At 49.1% G+C, this 18,828-nt stretch overlaps 1 protein-coding gene across 2 annotated transcripts in view; it reads left to right on the forward strand.

The window, feature by feature from the left end:
• The first annotated feature begins 3,680 nt into the window (after positions 1 to 3,680).
• ZBTB17 (zinc finger and BTB domain containing 17) overlaps positions 3,681 to 18,828 on the forward strand; it is a 31,342-nt gene continuing 16,194 nt past the window's right edge. The window contains exons 1-3 of one of the 2 annotated variants that reach the window (XM_032302510.1): positions 3,681 to 3,813; positions 5,719 to 5,805; positions 15,477 to 15,588. In XM_032302510.1, coding sequence (XP_032158401.1) covers positions 5,722 to 5,805; positions 15,477 to 15,588 — 196 coding nt within the window. In that variant the 5' untranslated portion in view covers positions 3,681 to 3,813; positions 5,719 to 5,721. Of the gene's footprint in view, positions 3,814 to 5,718; positions 5,806 to 15,476; positions 15,589 to 18,828 lie in introns of those variants that run through there. The other variant, XM_032302512.1, reaches the window with a different exon arrangement.

Consider the following 18,828-nt stretch of genomic DNA (forward strand, 5'->3'; position numbering starts at 1 on the left):
ACTGAGCTTTGGGACATTAGGGTAGGGGGTGGGTGGGGTTTTGGCTGGAGACTCCAGAGACAGTGAGGGGCCCCGTGTGTCCCTCAGACAGCTAAGGGGAGAGGGGATTGGACCGGAGGGGAGGAGTGGGAGGGGGTGGTCTGAAGTAATAGACTGCAGCAACACCCCTCCCCACCTCCCAACCAGTAAGAAATCAGGCAACCAGCATCCTTCACTCATTTCAGCAGCAGGGTATACTGAGCTCCTGCTCTTGGCCACCTAGCCTGAATTTGTAGATTTCCTCCTTCTGGATTGTTCTAAGGAATTTCTGGCATCTCACCTTCATTTAATGAAGACCACTATTGGGTCTCAACTATCAATCAACCAACTGTGCTATTAGAACCATTCTCAGCTGTTGGATCTGGGATGTTAAAACCCCAGGGTCTCTTGGGTTCACTAATATTTATAAATTCAGCCAAGTTTAATCTTATGTTCCTTCCTCCCTGACTTAACATGTCTAAGTTACAGGTATATTCTCTATGTTTCAGCACACAGATTAGCGGGGGTTTGCTTCTTTTTTATTTCCCCTCCTTGCTTGCTTGCTTTCCTAAATCAGTAATTCACCTCTTGGTCAGACCACGTGCTTGTTCCCTGGGGCACTTTGGACTGGGGCAGATCTGGAAACCAATAAAGGATAATGATCTCTAAGCGGAATCAGCATCTCTTTGCAAAGGAACTTCCTCAGATAAGGACCTACGTGCTTTCCAAGGAAAGCAGGGTCAGTCTCACTCAATGAAAAGAGGGTGCTGCATCCAAGGTAAGAGTTTCACTGAATTTTGGATTTGGAGAGGTCAGGGAACTTAGTCTTTTGCCTCCACCCAAACACCCCCCATCTTAATTGCTAAGTGCCACTCTTCCCATTCAATGCACCTAGCCAGCCTGTGAATACAACTTCTATTGTAATTGTATTACAATTCAGCAGTCCACAGGATCAGCTCTGTCCAATTTTTGGCTACATAAGCCCTGTAGCTACAAGAGAGGAGATAACGTTTTTAGAGTTGTCAGGAATGGCCCTTGTTTCTCTGGTCCTGTCTTGAACTGAGAATTTAAACCCTAAATATTTCCTTTTTGAAAGTCTTCAGTGCAATTATAAATAGACAGCCTACGTGATAGTCCTTACGGTCCTCCTCCTCTAATGGTAGGTTGTAGCTACTACTCCATCTACTAAAGCCTATCTTTATTAGGCACGTTCCCCCAGGCAACAATACTTAACTGTGATAAGTGATAATATCTTTAATGCCTTGACCCCCTTGGAGGTCAGTTTCCTGCAGAAATAGAAACCTTGCTGGGAATTCTCTTTAAACTTTTTATTTTGAAAAAAAAAAAATGTAGGTTCACATGCAATTGTTCTTGTGGGTTTTTTTTTTTTTTTAGATTTTATTTATTTATTCAACAGAGAGAGAAAAAGAGCACAAGCAGCGGGAGTGGCAGGCAGAGGGAGAGGGAGAAGCAGGTCCTCTGCAGAGCAAGAAGCCCCATGCAGGGCTCTATCCCTGGGATCATGAACTAAGCTGAAGGCAGACTCTTCACCAACTGAGCCACCCAGGTGCCCATGTTTTTGTGTTGAGAAAGAGAGAGAGAGCGTGCTGACCGCAGAGCCCACAACCCTGAGATCATGACCTGTGCCCAAATCAAGAATCATAAAGAGTCGAACGCTCAACTGACTGAACCACCCATGCACCCCCAGTTCACAAGCCATTGTAAGAAACAATACAGAGCGATCCCACCACCCTTCTTCACCCACTTTCCTCCATGCTCTCATCTTGTGAGGCTATAGTACCATCATATCACAACCAGGATATTGACAGCGATACACAGTCAAGGTACAGAACATTTCCATTGTAAAAGGATCCTTCATGTTGTCTTCAGACTTCTTTTTAAGCAGAAAGGGATTTAATACAGAAAATTAAGTGTTTAACATTATCACGGGGGTTGAAAGAAAGGTCTCTAGAGGGTCCTCTAGTAATATGACTCCCAGAACACCATAGAACTCACCAACCAGAGGCTATTACTTCTGCCACAATCAGGAAGATAAGGAATCAAGAAGTTATCCCCGAGATTATTGCATTCAACATATCACCAGCAAGATCACCATGGGTCTAAATCTGGGACTAGAAGCTGGTTCCCCCACACTAGAATGCTGAGTTTGGCTTCACCATCTCACAGATGTGTCTGAACACTCATGAAGCTGGAGACTAGCTGCCACGTGCTGCTGCAAACCCTCACATCTGCATGACCTTGCTTGCCAGGGGCAACCAGCTGACGTCGGGAGGACAAATAGCTATTGCCTCCCTTCTTCCTTCCATCCAGTCTTACTAACTGGCAGAATCCATCTGTATCTGGAATTCTAACTGCACCTGAGTCTGGGAAATGGAATTTTACCTTTTTAGATTCTGGAGGAATAGACGTTAAGTCTGAGCTGACTACATCCAACACAGATGGACACAGAGGTGTATTTGTGTCCTTTGTGTTGGGAGGACAAGAGGGGTCCTATCAGATTTGCTATGATTTTCCTGTAAAAGAAAAGGGGGAAATCAACTGCTGCTGAGCTTTTTAGGGTCCCTACCGACTGTGAAGGGAAGAGGAGTGACTTGGCCAGACCGACATTTGTTGAAGTTCCTCTCCAGGCTAGCGATCATGAATTTGGAGGGAACAGTCTGTCCCTTAGGGTACTTTGTCCAACTGTGCATGGCTGTTTGGGTGCCAGCAAAGAGAAAAGGAGTGGTTGCATTAAGTGAGGGTTGGAAAGCTTACCAAATCCATGTCACAGAAAGACAAGAGACCAAAGAAGTTCATGGTGGTGGCAAGAGTGTTATTAAAACCCATGGGAAGGTGCCAGGGTTGCTCAGTCGGTGAAGCGTCTGCCTTTGGCTCAGATCATGATCTCAGGGTCCTGGGATTGAGCCTGCTTCTCCCTGGCCCTCTGCTCCCTGCACACATACACATACACTCTCCCCTGCCTGCGACCCCCACCCCCAGCCAGCTCACGCTCTTTCTCAAATAGATAAATAAAATCTAAACAAAACAAGCCCTCCTGGGAAATAAACAGGATCGGGAGTAAAGCAAAGAGAAAGCCCACGAACTGTGAGGAAGTAGAGAAGTCAATGGTGTAGAGGTGCTGCAAAGCTGGAAAGAGGACTGTTGGAGTCTGCAGACACTTTTGTTCCCAGCACCCTCCTCAGGCAGGCTAATCCTGGATCTGCCCTAAATAGGAAATGGGGCAATGTTTGGCTCAGGAGGCAGAAAAACATAAGCGGGGATCTGCAACTTGGGAGCCACAACTAGGTTCACGTCTGTGCTCCTCCACTTCTAAGACACTTAACAATGGACAATTCATTTACTCTTCCTGAGGCTCCGTTTTCCCTTCAAAAAGGGGGAGAAAAAGACGATCCATGGTTAGCGAGAAGACTTAATGAGATCATGCAGGTAAAGTGCTTAACACAGTGCCTGGCACACAGTAATCGCTGAACGCGAGAAAGCTGTTACTGTTATATTTGGAATAGAAAACCAAGGAAGGGTTACAATGAGGACAATTCTAAGTGCAGAAGTATTGTAATACAGAACTTCTGGATACGTGAGCGCATGCGCCTGTCCGCGGTCCTCGGGGTAGCGCAAGCGTTGCGCATGCGCCGGAAGTTGCAGCCGGGAAGCCAGCGAGGTCGGTTCCGCCCGACTCTGACATGGCGGCGCCCTTTGTCTGCTGTGAAGTGCCGTCCCCGGCCTTCTCGCGGCCGTGATGCACCTCCCTCTACAGTGGGGTCCGGGACATGGCAGGTGAGGGTCAACAAGCGCCCGGGGCTGGCCGAGTCCCAGGAGCTGGGCGGAAGCGGCGAAGGATGGGGCGCGGCGGGAAGCCGGGGACGGTTGTGTGGGGGAGGGGAGGGAAGTGGAATGGGAAGGGAACCCGGACTGGGGGGACCCCGCGGGGCAGGAGGGTGCGAGGCAGCTGGGGTGGGGGGCGCCGCCAGGCGAGCGGACGCGGAAGGGGCGAGCGGACCCGCAGTTCCTGGAGGGAGCGCGGGTCGCTTCCCGGGTTGGGTGACACCCCAGCTGGTAGCATCTCCGCCCCCGCCGCCTGGCTGTCACCGTCTCTTGACCCCCCCTCCCCCGCGCGCCGCGGCGGGTGGTCGTTCTGCGGCCACAGGGTGACGGGGTGCCGGGGCAGCTCACTTCAGCGGGTCGGGGCAGGAGGGCATGGGCCTGCCACAACCAGGAGGTGCTGGCAGAGTGGGAGGTCCACACTAACCCCTGTATGAGATTATTTCATTCATTCCTTCCTTCCGCAGACGGTGGCCTGGCACCTGATAGGTTGTGAGGATAGAGCTAGTGAACCGGACCGACTTGCTCCTGGTCTAGTGGTTTAAAGTGTGAACTGTGGAGCCTGGCAGCCAGGGTTTGAGTCCCGACTCTCTGCTTCCCAGTGGTGTTCTGAAGCACCTTGGGTTCTCGCTCTCTGCCTCAGTTTCCTCAGACCTAAAGCAGACATAGCAATAAAACCTGCCTCCTAAAGTTGTTCTAAAAGGCCGTAGGTATAAAGTGCTGAGAACATTTCCTGGCACAAAGTAAATGCTCTCTGTGTTCATTGCTGCGATTATTCGTTTCACGATCTGGCCGGATGGACAGAAAGCAGAAAAGTTGGAAAGAGTAGAGGCACCTCACTCAGTCTAGGCGAATCCAGGCAGGCGTCTGCTCCCCAAGAAGCAGAGACCAAAAGGATGCTTAGGAGAGTGGAGGCAAGAAACGGGGGGAGTGTTCCCAGTTGAAGATGGGGTTTGTGAGAAAGCTCAGGGGCCAGTGTAATAATTAAGTTTTTTGCCTAGAGACAGAGCTAAGAGGTAAGACTAAAGAAGCTGGCCAGTGGACTGGTCCTAGGTGACCTTGTAAACCTAGTTAAGGACTTGAAGTTTTAGGTTAATGGGAAGCCATTTAGGAATCAGAGGGGATTAGAATAATCACCTGGCTGTGTGAAGGATGTGTTGAAGCGAGCTGGCCTGGAGTAATCCAGGCGAGAAATGAGGGCGGTCTCCAGTCAGGTTAGAGGCAGAGGGTGGGGAGAGAGGTTTTGGAGAACTGACAAAACTTGGTGATTACTTAGATGAGGGAGTTAGAGGCAGAGAGGTGTCAGGATTGACAGGGAGCAGGTGTGAGAAGGGAAGATACATTTAGTTTTGAACATGTGGAAAGTGGTGCCTGTAAGACATTCCAGGGGAACGTCCAGTGGTGAGGTAGTAGTTCTCATTCATCAAAAGTCCCTAAAGTTGGCGGGGGGGGGGTGTGTGTGTGTGGTCACTGAGGGTGAGGGTATGAAATGAGAAGTGAGGGCATCTGAGACATCCTGGGGGTGATGCTAATGCTGTAGCAACTCGGGAACCTGGGCACAGTCTTGTTGCTCTTGCTTTTTAATGTTTCGTTATGTCTCTTGGTGAGCAGGTATTCTGAGTGTAGAGACTGGGAGTGGTTTACTCATCTTTATGTCCCTGGTGTCCAGCCCCGGGTCTGGCATGCAGCAGGCCAGTAACGATGCAGACAAACTTGTACTGAGTGCTTACATTGTGCCAGGCTCTTGGCTCAGGGCTCCGGGTTTGCCTGTGTTTCTTGGATGCGTGAAAGGGCAGCTTTTAGGGAGCAGGTGCCTTTCGGGTTCTCATCAGATTTTCTGCTTGGGTGTCTTTGATTCAGGTAATGAGCTGGAGGAAGAGAGCCAAGCTGGAGTTTACGCAGACACACTGTCAGAAAAGAGTAGCCTGGGCTACTTGGAAATCTGAGGTATGTCTGTAATGCTCAAGGATGAAACAAACCAGGAGGTCAGTTTGTTTGTCCTCCTTCTCTAGGCTCAGCGTGACTCAGATCACCCTTTCAAGATAGCTTTTTCTTTCAAGTTATATAGTAATGACAACATCTGAGTTTGGTTGGGAAATTGTGGCTACAGCTACATCATTTATGCTTGGTTTACCAACAAAGACCAGACTAGGGCAAATGCTCACACCTTGTTTTAATCACGTACAACCCAACCTAACATGCTCCAGCAAAGCAATTCTGAAATACAGTGGCCAAAACAAACTCGAAGTATATTCCTCTCCTCTCTTCGAATGTTTGGAGGGCAGCCAGAGCTGGTAGGGCCTCCTGCTCTATTCTGTGAAGTATCCAGGAACAGGGTTCTAGTGATCATGTGGCTCTCTTTGCTCAAACCCAGGCTTTCATCTCATGGTCAAATTTGGCTGCTGTAGCTCCTGCCATTGTGTATGCACCCCATCTGGCAGAAAGGGAAAGACAGAGTGGGGAGCACATATTCATACCTTTTAAGGTTCTAATGTTTAAAGATACATATTTTTGTGCAGCATGTCCCCAAACATAAGCATCTGGTGTACAACCAAAAAGAACGAATCATGACTGTTCAGGCTGGAGGGAAAGCTGGCTGAGAGAGCCTGCTGGGTCCCCTGTGTGACTAAATTGCTGTCTCTGAGGCTTGGCCCCAGCCTCAGGGGAAAGTCCACGGCATCGGTGGAAGAGGCATGCTGCTCTGGCTTTGGGTGGGTTGATGTTGCTTGGGCCCAGGGAGTCCAGACTCGTGTATGTATCAGCGTTTTCTGGGGTAAGTGCTAGGGATGTAGACTCGATGCTGGGAGCAGGGAGCTCTTAGCCATGTGGATGATCACAGTCTAGTGCAAGGAGCACTGCGGGGGAGGCACAAAGGAGAAGGATGCCTGATGCTGGAAGGCCCTGCCGGAGTCCGGAAGATTCAGAGTGAACAGCGTGTTCGGACTGACACCCATATGGGTCTCCTCAGACAGAGACAGCGAGGACTCTGGTGTTGAGTGCGAATCCCTGCCTGCCCGTGTCTTGACTCTCTGAGGGCCAGTTACTTCACTGTTGTACCTCCATTTCCTCATCTGTCTGACAGGGCCGACAGCATCTAGCTCACAGGATCGTTTAGAGGATCCTGAGAGATGAAGAGCGTACTTCACAGGGTTTGCCATGTAAAGGGGACTTACATCCTGCTGCGGGGCGCGGGGTGGTTGGAAGCCAGGGAGGCCGGCGAGGGCTGCAGTCCACGAAGGCCCGCACCCATAGGGAAACCGGGTTGTGGCCTCCCTGAGGGCAGGAATTATCCAGATGGCGCAGAGGGGATCAGCGACTGCTCTGTGAGTTCTACCGAGCTCTCCGATGAAAGGTGTCCGTCTGTGGATTCTCAGAGAGCATGCTCTGAAAGGTCTGGTGAAGGGTCCTTTGGGAAGGGAAGGATTGCCTCTGCCTATTTAATTCCCACAAGCTCAAATGCTTCTGGAAAGCCTTCTCCGGGTGCTGCCTGGCTACCTGCTGCTGCTGCTGAGGTCGGAGCTCCTCCTCTGTTGATTTCTTAGTACCCTGCCCTCATCTCCCAGTGCATTCGGATCTCCCTTTATAATCGTGGGTTCCTTTGTCTCCCTGTTGGCCCACCAGCATCTCGCAGGCAGAGACAGGGGATCATTTCTTCTGGTAGCCCCACTGTGTACCTCATTTCCCGGGACATAGCTGGTGCTCAGTAAACGTTGTTGGAGGGCGGGTGCTCAGCCTTGCTAGGCTGAAGGGGAACTGGCAGTTGGGCTGACCAGAACTCCGGTGTGATGTGCGGTTGGCGTGCTATTGCCAGAGGAGAGGATGGGTGATCTGGTGTCTGATGGTGGATCTCGTATCTGGCGGGAGTGTGGACATAAACTTGGTGAGCTGTGTGACCTGACGATGAGCGTTTACGTCGGGAGATGGTTTTTCTGTCTTTTTCCAGTAGAGCATGGTTTCTCAGCCTTGACATTATTGATCTTTGGGGCTGCATAAATCCTTGTTATGGGCTATCCTGTGCACTCCAGGATGGCTGTGGCATCCCTGGCCTCCACCCAGAGATGCCCGTAATACCCACCCACCCACAGCTCTGGTGGTGGAACGTATCTCCAGACACTGCCAAACATCTCCTGGGATCAGATCATCCCCAGCTGGAACCCCGCAGTACTTCTAAGTCAGGCATCCCTGGGCTTGGACTAGTTCTTGTACTTATCGGATGTGTTCCTTTGGGCAAAATACTCGGCCTCCAAGCCTCAGTTTTCCCAGCTGCAAAGTGGGGATACTGATGACTTCACCCATAACTTTACTGGCTGGAATTATCGAAGAGGTGATGGATGTAAAATGCTTATTGGAGGGGCGCCTGGGTGGCTCAGTGGGTTAAAGCCTCTGCCTTCGGCTCAGGTCATGATCCCAGAGTCCTGGGATTGAGCCCCGCATCGGGCTCTCTGCTCCGTGGGGAGCCTGCTTCCTCCTCTCTCTCCGCCTGCCTCTCTGCCTACTTGTGATCTTTGTCTGTCAAATAAATAAATAAAACTTTTTTTTCCCCCAAGATTTTATTGACCTGAGCCGAAGGCAGAGGCTTTAACCCACTGAGCCACCCAGGTGCCCCAATAAATAAAATCTTTTTTAAAAAAGTGCTTATTGGAGCCCTTGACCCATCATTGGTGACTGGTGTTATGTGTTAGGAGAAAAGGACCCTTGAGAGGGTCAAGCAAGAAAGTTTGCAGAGGAAGAAAAAGAATGTTTGGTCGAGGGATATGCACAAGGTGCACAAATCAGGAGGTTCTGAAGAATGCAGCGTGGAGGGGCATCGGGTGGCACCGCTGGTTAAACGTGTGACTCTTGGTTTCCACTCAAGTCGTAATCTCAGGGTCGTGGGTTCAAGCCCATCAGGCCCAGCGCTCAGTGCAGAGTCGGCTTGAGATTCTCTCCCTGTTCCTTTGCCCCCCGCCCTCCCAACTCATTCTCTCTCTCTCTCCCTCTCTCTCATGTAAATAAATGAATCTTAAAAAAAAAAAAAAACAATGCTTGGCTTCTGTGCCTGATGCAGTTCCCTCTCAGATAGCTGTTAGTAGTATCCGCGGGTCCTTCCAAAGCTCTTCTGTCCATCGGTCTGTCCCTGTGTTGTCCTGGGAAGACCATTTTTAAGGAGTCACATGGTTTGATTAGGTCGCATGGGCGGAGCCCCTGTGGGTCTGAGGGCAGCGGCTGTGGGCGGGGCTTCGGGGTGCGGCCAGTTTGCTGTGTAAAAGACTGGGAGGCTCACTCTTTCCCGGAATTCCTCAAAGGGTGGTGCCCGGGTGGTGGTGAGAAGGGACCCAGACTCCCAGACATCGTGTCTCGGCAGGGTGGCACCACAAAAGGGAGGGACCCAGCCCGAGAGAAAATGAAAAACTTCAAATACATTGTGTGCCCCAAACATGTTGTCTTCGAGACCATTATCTCCTTTTGCCCATCGCAGTTTCTAGATGACTGAAATAATAAAGGTCAAAGAGGAAGCCTCTCAGCACTGAGGGGTTTCTGGGTTGTCTGCAGGCGTGTGTATTGAGCGTCAGCACGGGGGCCTGGCCTTCTCAGAGGTGCTGGGGCCAGCAGCAGCTTGACCTCAAGTCCAAGGGCTACTCCCTCATGTCATCACCACCGCTTCTACAGGAAACCAGGGCTTGGGCTCAGGGAGTCAGGCCTACTGGTGGGGAACTGGAGACTGAAGCCTTGAGCTTCAAAGGAAGAAAGCCAAAGGTCTGTTTAGAATGGAGAGTTGCTCACTCCTGTCTACACAGCCGGCTGCAGGCAGAGCTCAGAGGTGGGGTTCCAGCTGAGGGTGGGACTGGCCAGAAAGCAGATGTGGTGGGTTTTGTTGTAGCATCAGAAACCTGCCAGAGGACTTGGTGAGGAGAGCTGACACTGCGGGACATCCAGGCGGGTTGTCGAGAGAGTAAATGCTGCGAGCCCTCATCACAAAAAATATGTTTTCTTTTCCTTTCTGTGTCCCTATGAGAAATGGCCTGAACCTGCCGCGGTCATCATGTCACAGCACATGGGAATTCAAACCATCCAAGTTCACCTTCAGCGGACACAGTGATGTGTATCAATTATTTCTCAGTAAAACTGGGAAAAAAACAAACCAAAAAAGAAAGAAAAGCACCGAGCTTCTTATCCTAAGAGCCCTGGCAGTGGAGCCCGTCTCCCCACCCCACCCACACCACTTCCCATGCTGGAACTGTTCAACCAAGAGGCCACCTTCCTGTCCCGAATGGGAGGCGCTGCCGCCCAGCGGGAAGCTGTGTCTCCACCGGCTCAGAAGCCTGGTGGGTGAAGCCCTTCTCATTCCGGTAGTCCCAGGGCGGCCGTGGGCCCGGTCACGGACTTTCCTGGTTCACTGTAACTCCGCTGCCCAAGTTCATGCTTCCAAACATTGTTTCAAGTCAGAAAGAACATTGTTTAATTTTGTAAGTTGTTAAATATTGAGTAGATACAAAGGAACATGCACAGTATAAAGAATAAAGATACAAGGAAACCCATGTGCCCAGCAGTCAGTTTACAAGTAAGAATGTTACCATTAGCTTTGGACGCCCCCTCTCTGATCCTGGTCGTCTCACCCCCAGGTCATCGGAGTTTTGCTTTTATTACTGACTTGCCTTTGTGAAGTTTGACCGTGTGTGTTCGTATTCCCAAACAATGTATTGTCTCATTGTGCGTGCCATTGAACTTAACATAATGGCGTTGTTTCCTTTGGTGTCTTATGTTGTTGGCTTAGCGTGTGTTCTGGAGGGTAATCCATGGTGCCCATAGTTGCACTTGCTTTCTCAGATGGGTATGTCCCATTGCAAGAGAATTTATTTGTCCTTTCTCTTGCTGACGGACGTTTAGATTGTTTTCGGTATTTGCTGAGACAGTGATGCTATAAACGTTTCTGGAACGCACGTGCCACGTCTGCAGGGTGTGGACCCAGGAGTGGGGCTGCATCACAGCGCCTGTGAGCTTCAGCTCAACCAAATAATGCCTGACTATTTCCAGAATGCTTTCCCCAGTTCACAGTTGAACTGACAATTCTGCTTGTTTCACATCCTCCCAACTCTGGTTTTACTTGACTTGAAAATTTTTAGCAATCTGATGGGAGTGATATCTCATGTGGTTTTGATTTGCATTTTCATGATTATTAGTGGGCTAAGCATCTTTTCATATACTTATTGGTCACTCAGGCTTCAGCTTCTGTGAAACAACTGCTTAAATCTTTTGCTCAGCTTCCTTTCCCGTTGTCTTTTTCTTGTATATAGACTTCTCGTTTGTTTTTGGTTTTTATTTTGTATACAAATCCTTCATTAGTTATATGTGCTTTAACTCTCTGCTTCCATTTTATGGCTAGTCTTTTCACTGGAGTTTTGTTTTTTTTGTTTTGTTTTTTTTTTTTTAACAAATTCTGAATTTTAAGGTTCATCACTGTTTTTCTTTTATGGTTAGCGCTTTACATTCCTTTTGAAGAACTTCATCTCTACTTCAAGTTTATAAAGGTAATCCCCTAAGTATTGTCTTCCAAACATTTTATGATTTTGTGTTTTACATTAAGGTTTTCAGCCCATTTAAGATTATTTTTGTGTGTATTATGAGGTAAGGAGCTCATTCTTTTTTTTAAGTAAGTGTACCAAATTGTCCTAGTACTATTTATTGAAAAAATGCATCCCTTTCTTGTGGATCTGTGTATGTCACCAGTAACCATTATAATATAGTGAGTGTCCACAAATGTGTGGATCTGTTCCTGAGCTCTTTACCATTTGTTCTCTATCTCTGTCCTGATATCACACTGACTTAATGACTAAATTTTTATGTAACAGTTTCTTGGCAGCTGGTAAGGTCTTGGCCCTTTGCTCTTCCATCTTCATTTTATTTTAGGAATTTATTTATTTGACAGAGAGAGACACAGCAAGAGAGGGAACACAAACAGGGGGAGTGGGAGAGGGAGAAGCAGACCTCCTGCCCAGCAGGGAGTCTGATGTGGGGCTTGATCTCAGGACCCTGGCATCATGACGTGAGCCGAAGGCGGAAGCTTAAGGACTGAGCCACCCGGGCGCCCTATCTTCACTTTAGATTATGTCAAATTCCATAAAAATTCTTGCAGTCTTTTATTAGCATTGCTTTCATCTTATTCCACATCAATTTGGATAGAATTAACATTCTTATGATATTGAATCTTCCATGAACATGGTATATCTCTTAGTTTATATAACTTACCAAAGTCTAACTTTAGTCTCTCACACCCTCCTCTCAAACAGTTAAGGATCTTAGCACACTTTAATTCCCATCACTCCTTCCTTTTATTCTGTAGGTGGGTATTTTAGTTCTTTCTAAAATTTTAGAAGACATCATTAGCTCAGTATTGTTTAGATTTACTCATTTATTATTTTTTTTTAAAGATTTTTTATTTATTTATTTGACAGAGAGAAATCACAAGTAGATGGAGAGGCAGGCAGAGAGAGAGAGAGGGAAGCAGGCTCCCTGCCGAGCAGAGAGCCCGATGCGGGACTTGATCCCAGGACCCTGAGATCATGACCTGAGCCGAAGGCAGTGGCTTAACCCACTGAGCCACCCAGGCACCCTACTCATTTATTATTGACTAGATCTCATTCCTTTTTGCATTTAATACTTTCATTCTGGCATCATTTTTTATCTGCCTGAAGCGTATCTGCCTGACTTAATCATTATGATGTGTGAATTTGGGCTCCCATCTGTTTGGGGGCCATCTAGGGATTTTACCCTCCTCCCATTTGATGCCAAGATTTGATATAGGCAGTTTTCTGTGCAGTCTTTTTTTTTTTTCCCCCCACTGACTTGTAACTCTCTGTGGCCCCAGCTTTATTCTGGAGGGCACTCCCATGAGACCTCTGCCCTTGGGAGGGAGAGGGAACCCCTGCTTGCTCCGTCCTGCAGATGGCTTTGACGCCCACCCTCAAAGCTCCACTTACTCTCCATACTCCAGCCTCTGCTTGACTTTGACCCTCAGTGTTCCTTACTGACTTGCCAGTTCTTTGGTGCATTTTAAAAGCTGTCTCACAAGTCCTCTTCAGCATTTGCAGATGTTTGCTCTGAGACTTGGCTTGGGTACCTGCTGTGCCATGCCTCCAGAAAATCAAGATGTTTCTGAGTCTTAATTTTGTGTTTCATCTGGAAACAGATTTGAATGAAGACTTAGTGATGTCCACTTAGGGCTTTTATGAGATGTTTTGTAACCTTATTAGTATAAGGAGAAGGTGTGGGTAAGTGCCAATTAATGAAAGAGAATTTGCCCTTTTGGGACAAGCTAAGGATCTGTAGAGCCTAGTATTCCATGTCTGTCTATTTGTCTATGGAAATTTTTGTCTTTTTCTGAAGTGGAAAGTTCTTATCTTTTAGAGTATCTGGACGTGGCCTTGAATCTGGTGTGTCAGTGCTACCTAGGTCTGCTGACAACCCCTTTAAGCTTGATTGGCTTATCTGCCAGGTGGGGGCCGTTGGGGAGCCTTTCCACAGGATCACTGCTGGGATGGATGAAGTAGCCTGTAGCCTGAAACCCTTTGCAGGCAGCCCCGGCAGCCATTCCAGTTACCCCTTCAGAAACAAAGAGCCTCTGATTTCTGTAACCTCCCGCTGCTTCACAGGGTGGCACTTACATATTAGCAAGGCTGTGTTTTCTCTGGGCACAGCCACACAGCCCCACAGCCCTTTCCCAGGACTCCCAGTTTCCCTCCAGCTGGGTGAAATCCTCAATCAGACTGGGAAACCCTAGCATCTGCACTGTGGGTTCTCGGATCAGTTACCAACATCCAAGCATTAGCTTTTACCCAGCGAACAAATGAATTCAAACTTTGCCTCATGTGGGCAGGCTGCCATCTAGACAAAGGTACCATTTCATTGAACACGCCCTGGCCCAGGGTGGAAACTGTCTTTTAGATTTTTGCCAGTTTGATCCTGGAAGTGGTATCTTGTACTTCTTTTCTTTTTTTAAAAAAAGATTTTATTTATTTATTTGACAGAGAGAAAGAGATCACAAGTAGGCAGAAAGGCGGGGGTGGGGTTGGGGAGCAGGCTCCCCGCTGAGCAGAGAGCCCGATGCAGGCCTCAAATCCAGGACCCTGAAATCATGACCTGAGCCAAAGGCAGAGGCTTAACCCACTGAGCCACCCAGGCGCCCCACTTTATATTTCTTTATTAGTCAGGCTGAACATCTTTTTCCCATACAGAATATATTGACCACTGATGTTTCTTTTATGAACTGCCTCTTCATTTCTTTGACTCATTTTGCTGTTGGGAGATTTTTTTTCTTACTAATTGTTTGTAACAGCTTTGTTGAGATATTCACGTTGTGCACAAGTCACCCATTTAAAGTGTACAGTTAAATGGCTTGCGGCACATTCGCAGAGTTGTGCAGTTCTCACCACTATTTTCAAGGCATTGTCATTATCTCAGAAAGAAACCCACCACCCATCTGCAGTCACTCCCCCCTCCTCTGTCTCTGTCAGCCCTCAACAGTTGCTTTCTGTCCTTAGGATTTGTCTGTTCTGAGCATTTCATGTAAATGGAATCATGTAACGTGTGGTCTTTCGGCTGGCTTCATTTAGCACAGTGTTTTCAGGGCTCATTAGTGTTGTAGCGTGTGTCATTACTTTTCTATGTCCCAGAATCCCCTTGCACGGACAGATCACGTTTTATTTACCCATTTGTCAGTACATGGATGTTTGGGTTCTTTCCACCTTTGACTATTACGAGTAACACTGTCACAAACTTTTGTGTACAAGCTTCTTTTTTTTTTTTTTTTCTTTTTTTTAAGTGTTCCCTACCCCCAACATGGGGCTCAAACATACGACCCCGAGATCAGGAGTCACGAGCTCCACTGACTGAGCCGGCCAGGTGCCTCCGAGTACAAGCTCTTCTGGGGACATCTCTTTTCATGGTTGTTTGTGCGAGGAGCCTTTTGTATAGCCAGACCACTCACCCCTATTTACAACATAGGCTATAAATATTCACGCCAAATTTGTATTTACTTTTGGGAAGGTGGGACCATGAGGGTCATATGAATGAAACAGAGCCAGGAGGGGCGCCTGGCTGGCTCAGTCGGGGGGCGCGTGTGATTCCTGATCTCGGGGTTGTGCGCGTGAGCTCAGTGTTGGGTGTAGAGATGACTTAAGGAAGGGAAGGAGGAGGGGGAGGGAGGGAAGGACGGAGAGAGGAAGAACATTTAGATTTCTTTCTTTTTTTAAGATTTTTATTTATTTATTTGACACAGAGAGAGAGATCACAAAGAGAGACAGGCAGAGAGAGAGGGGGAAGCAGGCTCCCCGCTGAGCAGAGAGCCCAATGTGGGGCTGGATCCCAGGACCCTGGAATCATGGCCTGAGCGGAAGTCAGAGGCTTTAACCCACTGAGCTACCCAGGCGCCCCATTTAGATTTCCGACCAGCCTTTCATACTAAGAATTAAGCTCAGGTTCCGCGCCTTCCTCCCTGAGGTCCCACCAAGGGGCCCCTGGGGGCTGGTCTGCATGTTACAGTCAGTCCATGCACGCACTCTTTCCGTCTCTGGCCCACTATACCTCTGTGTATCCATCTGTCCCTCTTTCTGTCTCTGTCTCTGTTTCTGTCTCTCTCTCAGGCTACCTGCGTTCGGACTGGGAATCGGGAGCCGGGCAGCAGTTGGGGGTGCGTTCCAAGTTTCCCTCAGACGCTCTCACTTCAAAGTCACTGGCTGAAAACCCGCCAGGGAGGCAAGTGGTCCGTTCCAAGGCTTCCGGCTTCTTTGCTGATTCACGGCTGTTGCCGGTGGAGGGGATGTGAGGGGCTGGAGGCCGGCCAGCACTGTTCGCTCAAGGGCAAGGGCAAGCCAGGGCCCTGAGCTTCCTTAATCTTAACTCCCAGGGCTCCTGTCCAGAGACTGTTCTAGAGCTGCACTGCAGCCGCTGCAGTTGAGGAGCCCAGCAGTTTTTAAAGATGCTGGGAAGTTGAGATATTGAGTCCCTGACTGCTCTTTACCCAGACCTAACGTGAGTTTGTGCGCTCTCCCCAAATACTCCTCCAAAATACCCTTGCACTCATTTAGTTTTCCCCAGTCAAGTCTCACTAAATATTTTTCAGTTTAATCCTATCAGGGGGTAGTCAGTATACAATTTCACGTTGGCTTCTGCTGTATACATCCTCCGTCCGTATAGATACACATTCTGTGTCAGTCCTGTTCAAAGTTTCCAGTACAGGGAAAGTTTTCAAAGAAAATGTGTGCTGGGTAAAGGTGTCGTTTTTATCGTCAGGCGCATGGGATCTGTTTTACTTCAGATGCGCGCATTTGCAATCTGGCGATCATGTTAATGAAATCGTTTATTTAACACTTACTATATCTTCCCTGGAAGGGAGGGGACTTAGCAGTCACCCATCCTGGGGAGGAAGCAAGGCCAGTCAAAGTCAGCCATGTGAAACGCGTGTGCTGCCTTGAAGTCCAGACACATTCACCTCCAAACAGCCGGTCTTCAATCTTGTAGGAAGCAGGAGGCTTTTGCCCTCCAGGCTGAGCACCTCTGTCTTGTGTTTCGGTTATCCCTGAGTAGAGTCAGCATTGCCATTGGCAGACCTTTGTCTGGTCTGCTTTTAAGCTAAAACTTCATTTGTCTTGGGGGACTGATAAGATTTCACCGCCCATTTTTAAAAGGGCAGGGGTTCCAGCATGCAGTTCCACTGTTGTCTACAGCTCACCAGTATCCCTAGTGTGGCTTCACACGTGACAAACAGGAGTGATGGTGACCATGGCTGCTTTATGCGGTGGGAACGGGTGTCATCACCCCCATTTTATAGCAGGGAAAGTGAGGTGCAGAGGGTTACATCCTCTTGTGCAAGGTGCTCGACTGGCTTTGGTTTGATGCCAAGGCAGCAGAGGTAACTGGGTCCAGGATCTTGTCAGCTCCCTGGGACTGCGTGCAGAGCCACATGTGTGTGTGTGTGTGCGCGCGCGCGCGCTCACACACGTGCCTCATCGCTCATTACATCCGAGCGGCTCGGCTGGGGCTGGCAGAGGCTGCCAGCTGCTCATCTAGGGGATTTTCAGTTTTGTCCCCGTAAGGAATTTCTGCTCATGAACATTTCTCTGGTGACACATTCTTTGTGCAAATTACCATAATTTTCCATTTCCCTTCTGAGAAATTTTTTCCTGTTGAGAAGTTTTGAGTCATCAGGTCTTGTAGAAAATGTCTTCAAGGTTTTATAATAAATAGAAATGAAGAAGCTCTGACTTTGGGGACAGTTTCGTTCTCTCTTTCTTCCCTTCCTTTTTTTCACTTAGTTTCTTGAATAGCTAACATTTATAAGTGGTAAAACAAAATGCAGAAATGGTATGCGTGAAAAGTAGAGCTCCGTCCTGTGCTTGCCCTACTTCTCTGAGCACCCCCCCCCCGCCCCCGCCATCTCTTGTATGTCCAGAGACATGAACTTTTTGTTTGCTTATGAGCTAGGGTTTCATGGCTTGGGTTTATGGTTTCGGACAAACCACCTGGCCCAGCTTCCCCTGGGAACGGTCGGGTACTGTTTGTTGTTAAGGGACTTTGAGCCACTCCAAGAAGAGGTACTTAGAATTTTCGAAGGATATTATCATAATTAATTGCTGGGCCATTAGCACAGCTGCTCCGAATGGGTCGTGTGAGCGTGCAGCAGATCCTGAGCCACCAGCCAAACCCTCCCGGTGCCAGCTGGGACTGACATTGTCCCCTTTTCCCAGCCCAAGGGTCCAGCACCGTGGGACTTTCTAACTTACTTTTTCTGCTTCTGATCCTTCCCCTTCCAGTCTGTTCTCCATACTGATGCGGCCGGAGTGACTTTCCTGAAATGTGAGCCTAACCATGGCCCTCTCCTGCCCAAGTCCCTGGCCAGGCTCCCAGCATGCGTGGGCTGTGTGGGGTGGGGCACATGAGGGGAGGTGAGCGCTGGGTCCTGGCGTGTGGGCGTGGCCCTGCGTGCCGGCTCCGCCCCGTGTCTCCCCACGTGTTCCGGTCTCTCCCTCCGCGTGGTCTCCAGGCTCACACGCCACCTTCTCTCACGCACGCCCTGAGGCTTATGCTATCCTCCGTCTGAACAGCCTTCTCACCCTTGTTCATGCGTCTTACTAGACGCGGCTAGGTGCCCTATCTTCCTGGGGGTGGCACCCCCTCAGAAGTCATCAGAAGGTGCTGACAGCATCTGGGACTTGCTCCCCAATGGCAGGTCCTGGCCGGGGGTGCACTTAGGCAGAGCTGGCCTTGTTGCTGGGGGAGCTGGGGCTCCCAGCAGGGCACCGGCCCCAGGCAGCGCTCCGCAGTGGATTGGGAGTCCGTGTCCACCAGGCTCCGTCCTGTAGCTCACCAGATGTGCAGCTGCGCCCCCTGAATCTAGCCATATTTAACTTGAATGGGCGACTCTCCCCAGGCTTTCTGCCCCGAGTGACACAGTAACAAAGGCCTCACAGCAGATGTTTGAAGCCAGATGGGAACAAAGTCCGAGGGCTGTGGTCACTTTGGACCAGACTGTGGCTTCCTCCTTTTCTCTCCACCTGCTGTGAAGAGGGGCCATGGATTCACGAGTAAAGGGGGTGCACTTAGGATAACCTGGCTTGTTTTAGTTCATTTTTTTTCCCGTTTTGATTGCCTGTGTGTCAGTCAGACTTCTGGTAGACAAGTAATGTGTGATTCCACTTCTGCCAGGATTCGTGCAGTACTTCCTGTTGTTTCGGTCCTCCCAGTTCTGGTGTGTGTGGTGGTTTCCTGCTGAACGGGTGAGCGGTCTCCAACTCGGAGAAGCTTGCCTGAGGCCGCCTGGCTAAGACTGGAGCCCCGTTCACGTGCGTGTCCTTGGATCGGAGTCTTTTGGTGTTTCCTCCTCTTCTTCGTTTTCTTTCTTTCTTTCTTTCTTTCTTTTTTTTTTTTTGAGAGGCCGGAGAGGGGTTAGGGAAGACGGAGAGAGAGAATCTTAAATAGGCTCCACGCTCAGTGCAG

Source organism: Mustela erminea, chromosome 10, assembly GCF_009829155.1.
Source record: "Mustela erminea isolate mMusErm1 chromosome 10, mMusErm1.Pri, whole genome shotgun sequence".
Taxonomy (NCBI): domain Eukaryota; kingdom Metazoa; phylum Chordata; class Mammalia; order Carnivora; family Mustelidae; genus Mustela; species Mustela erminea.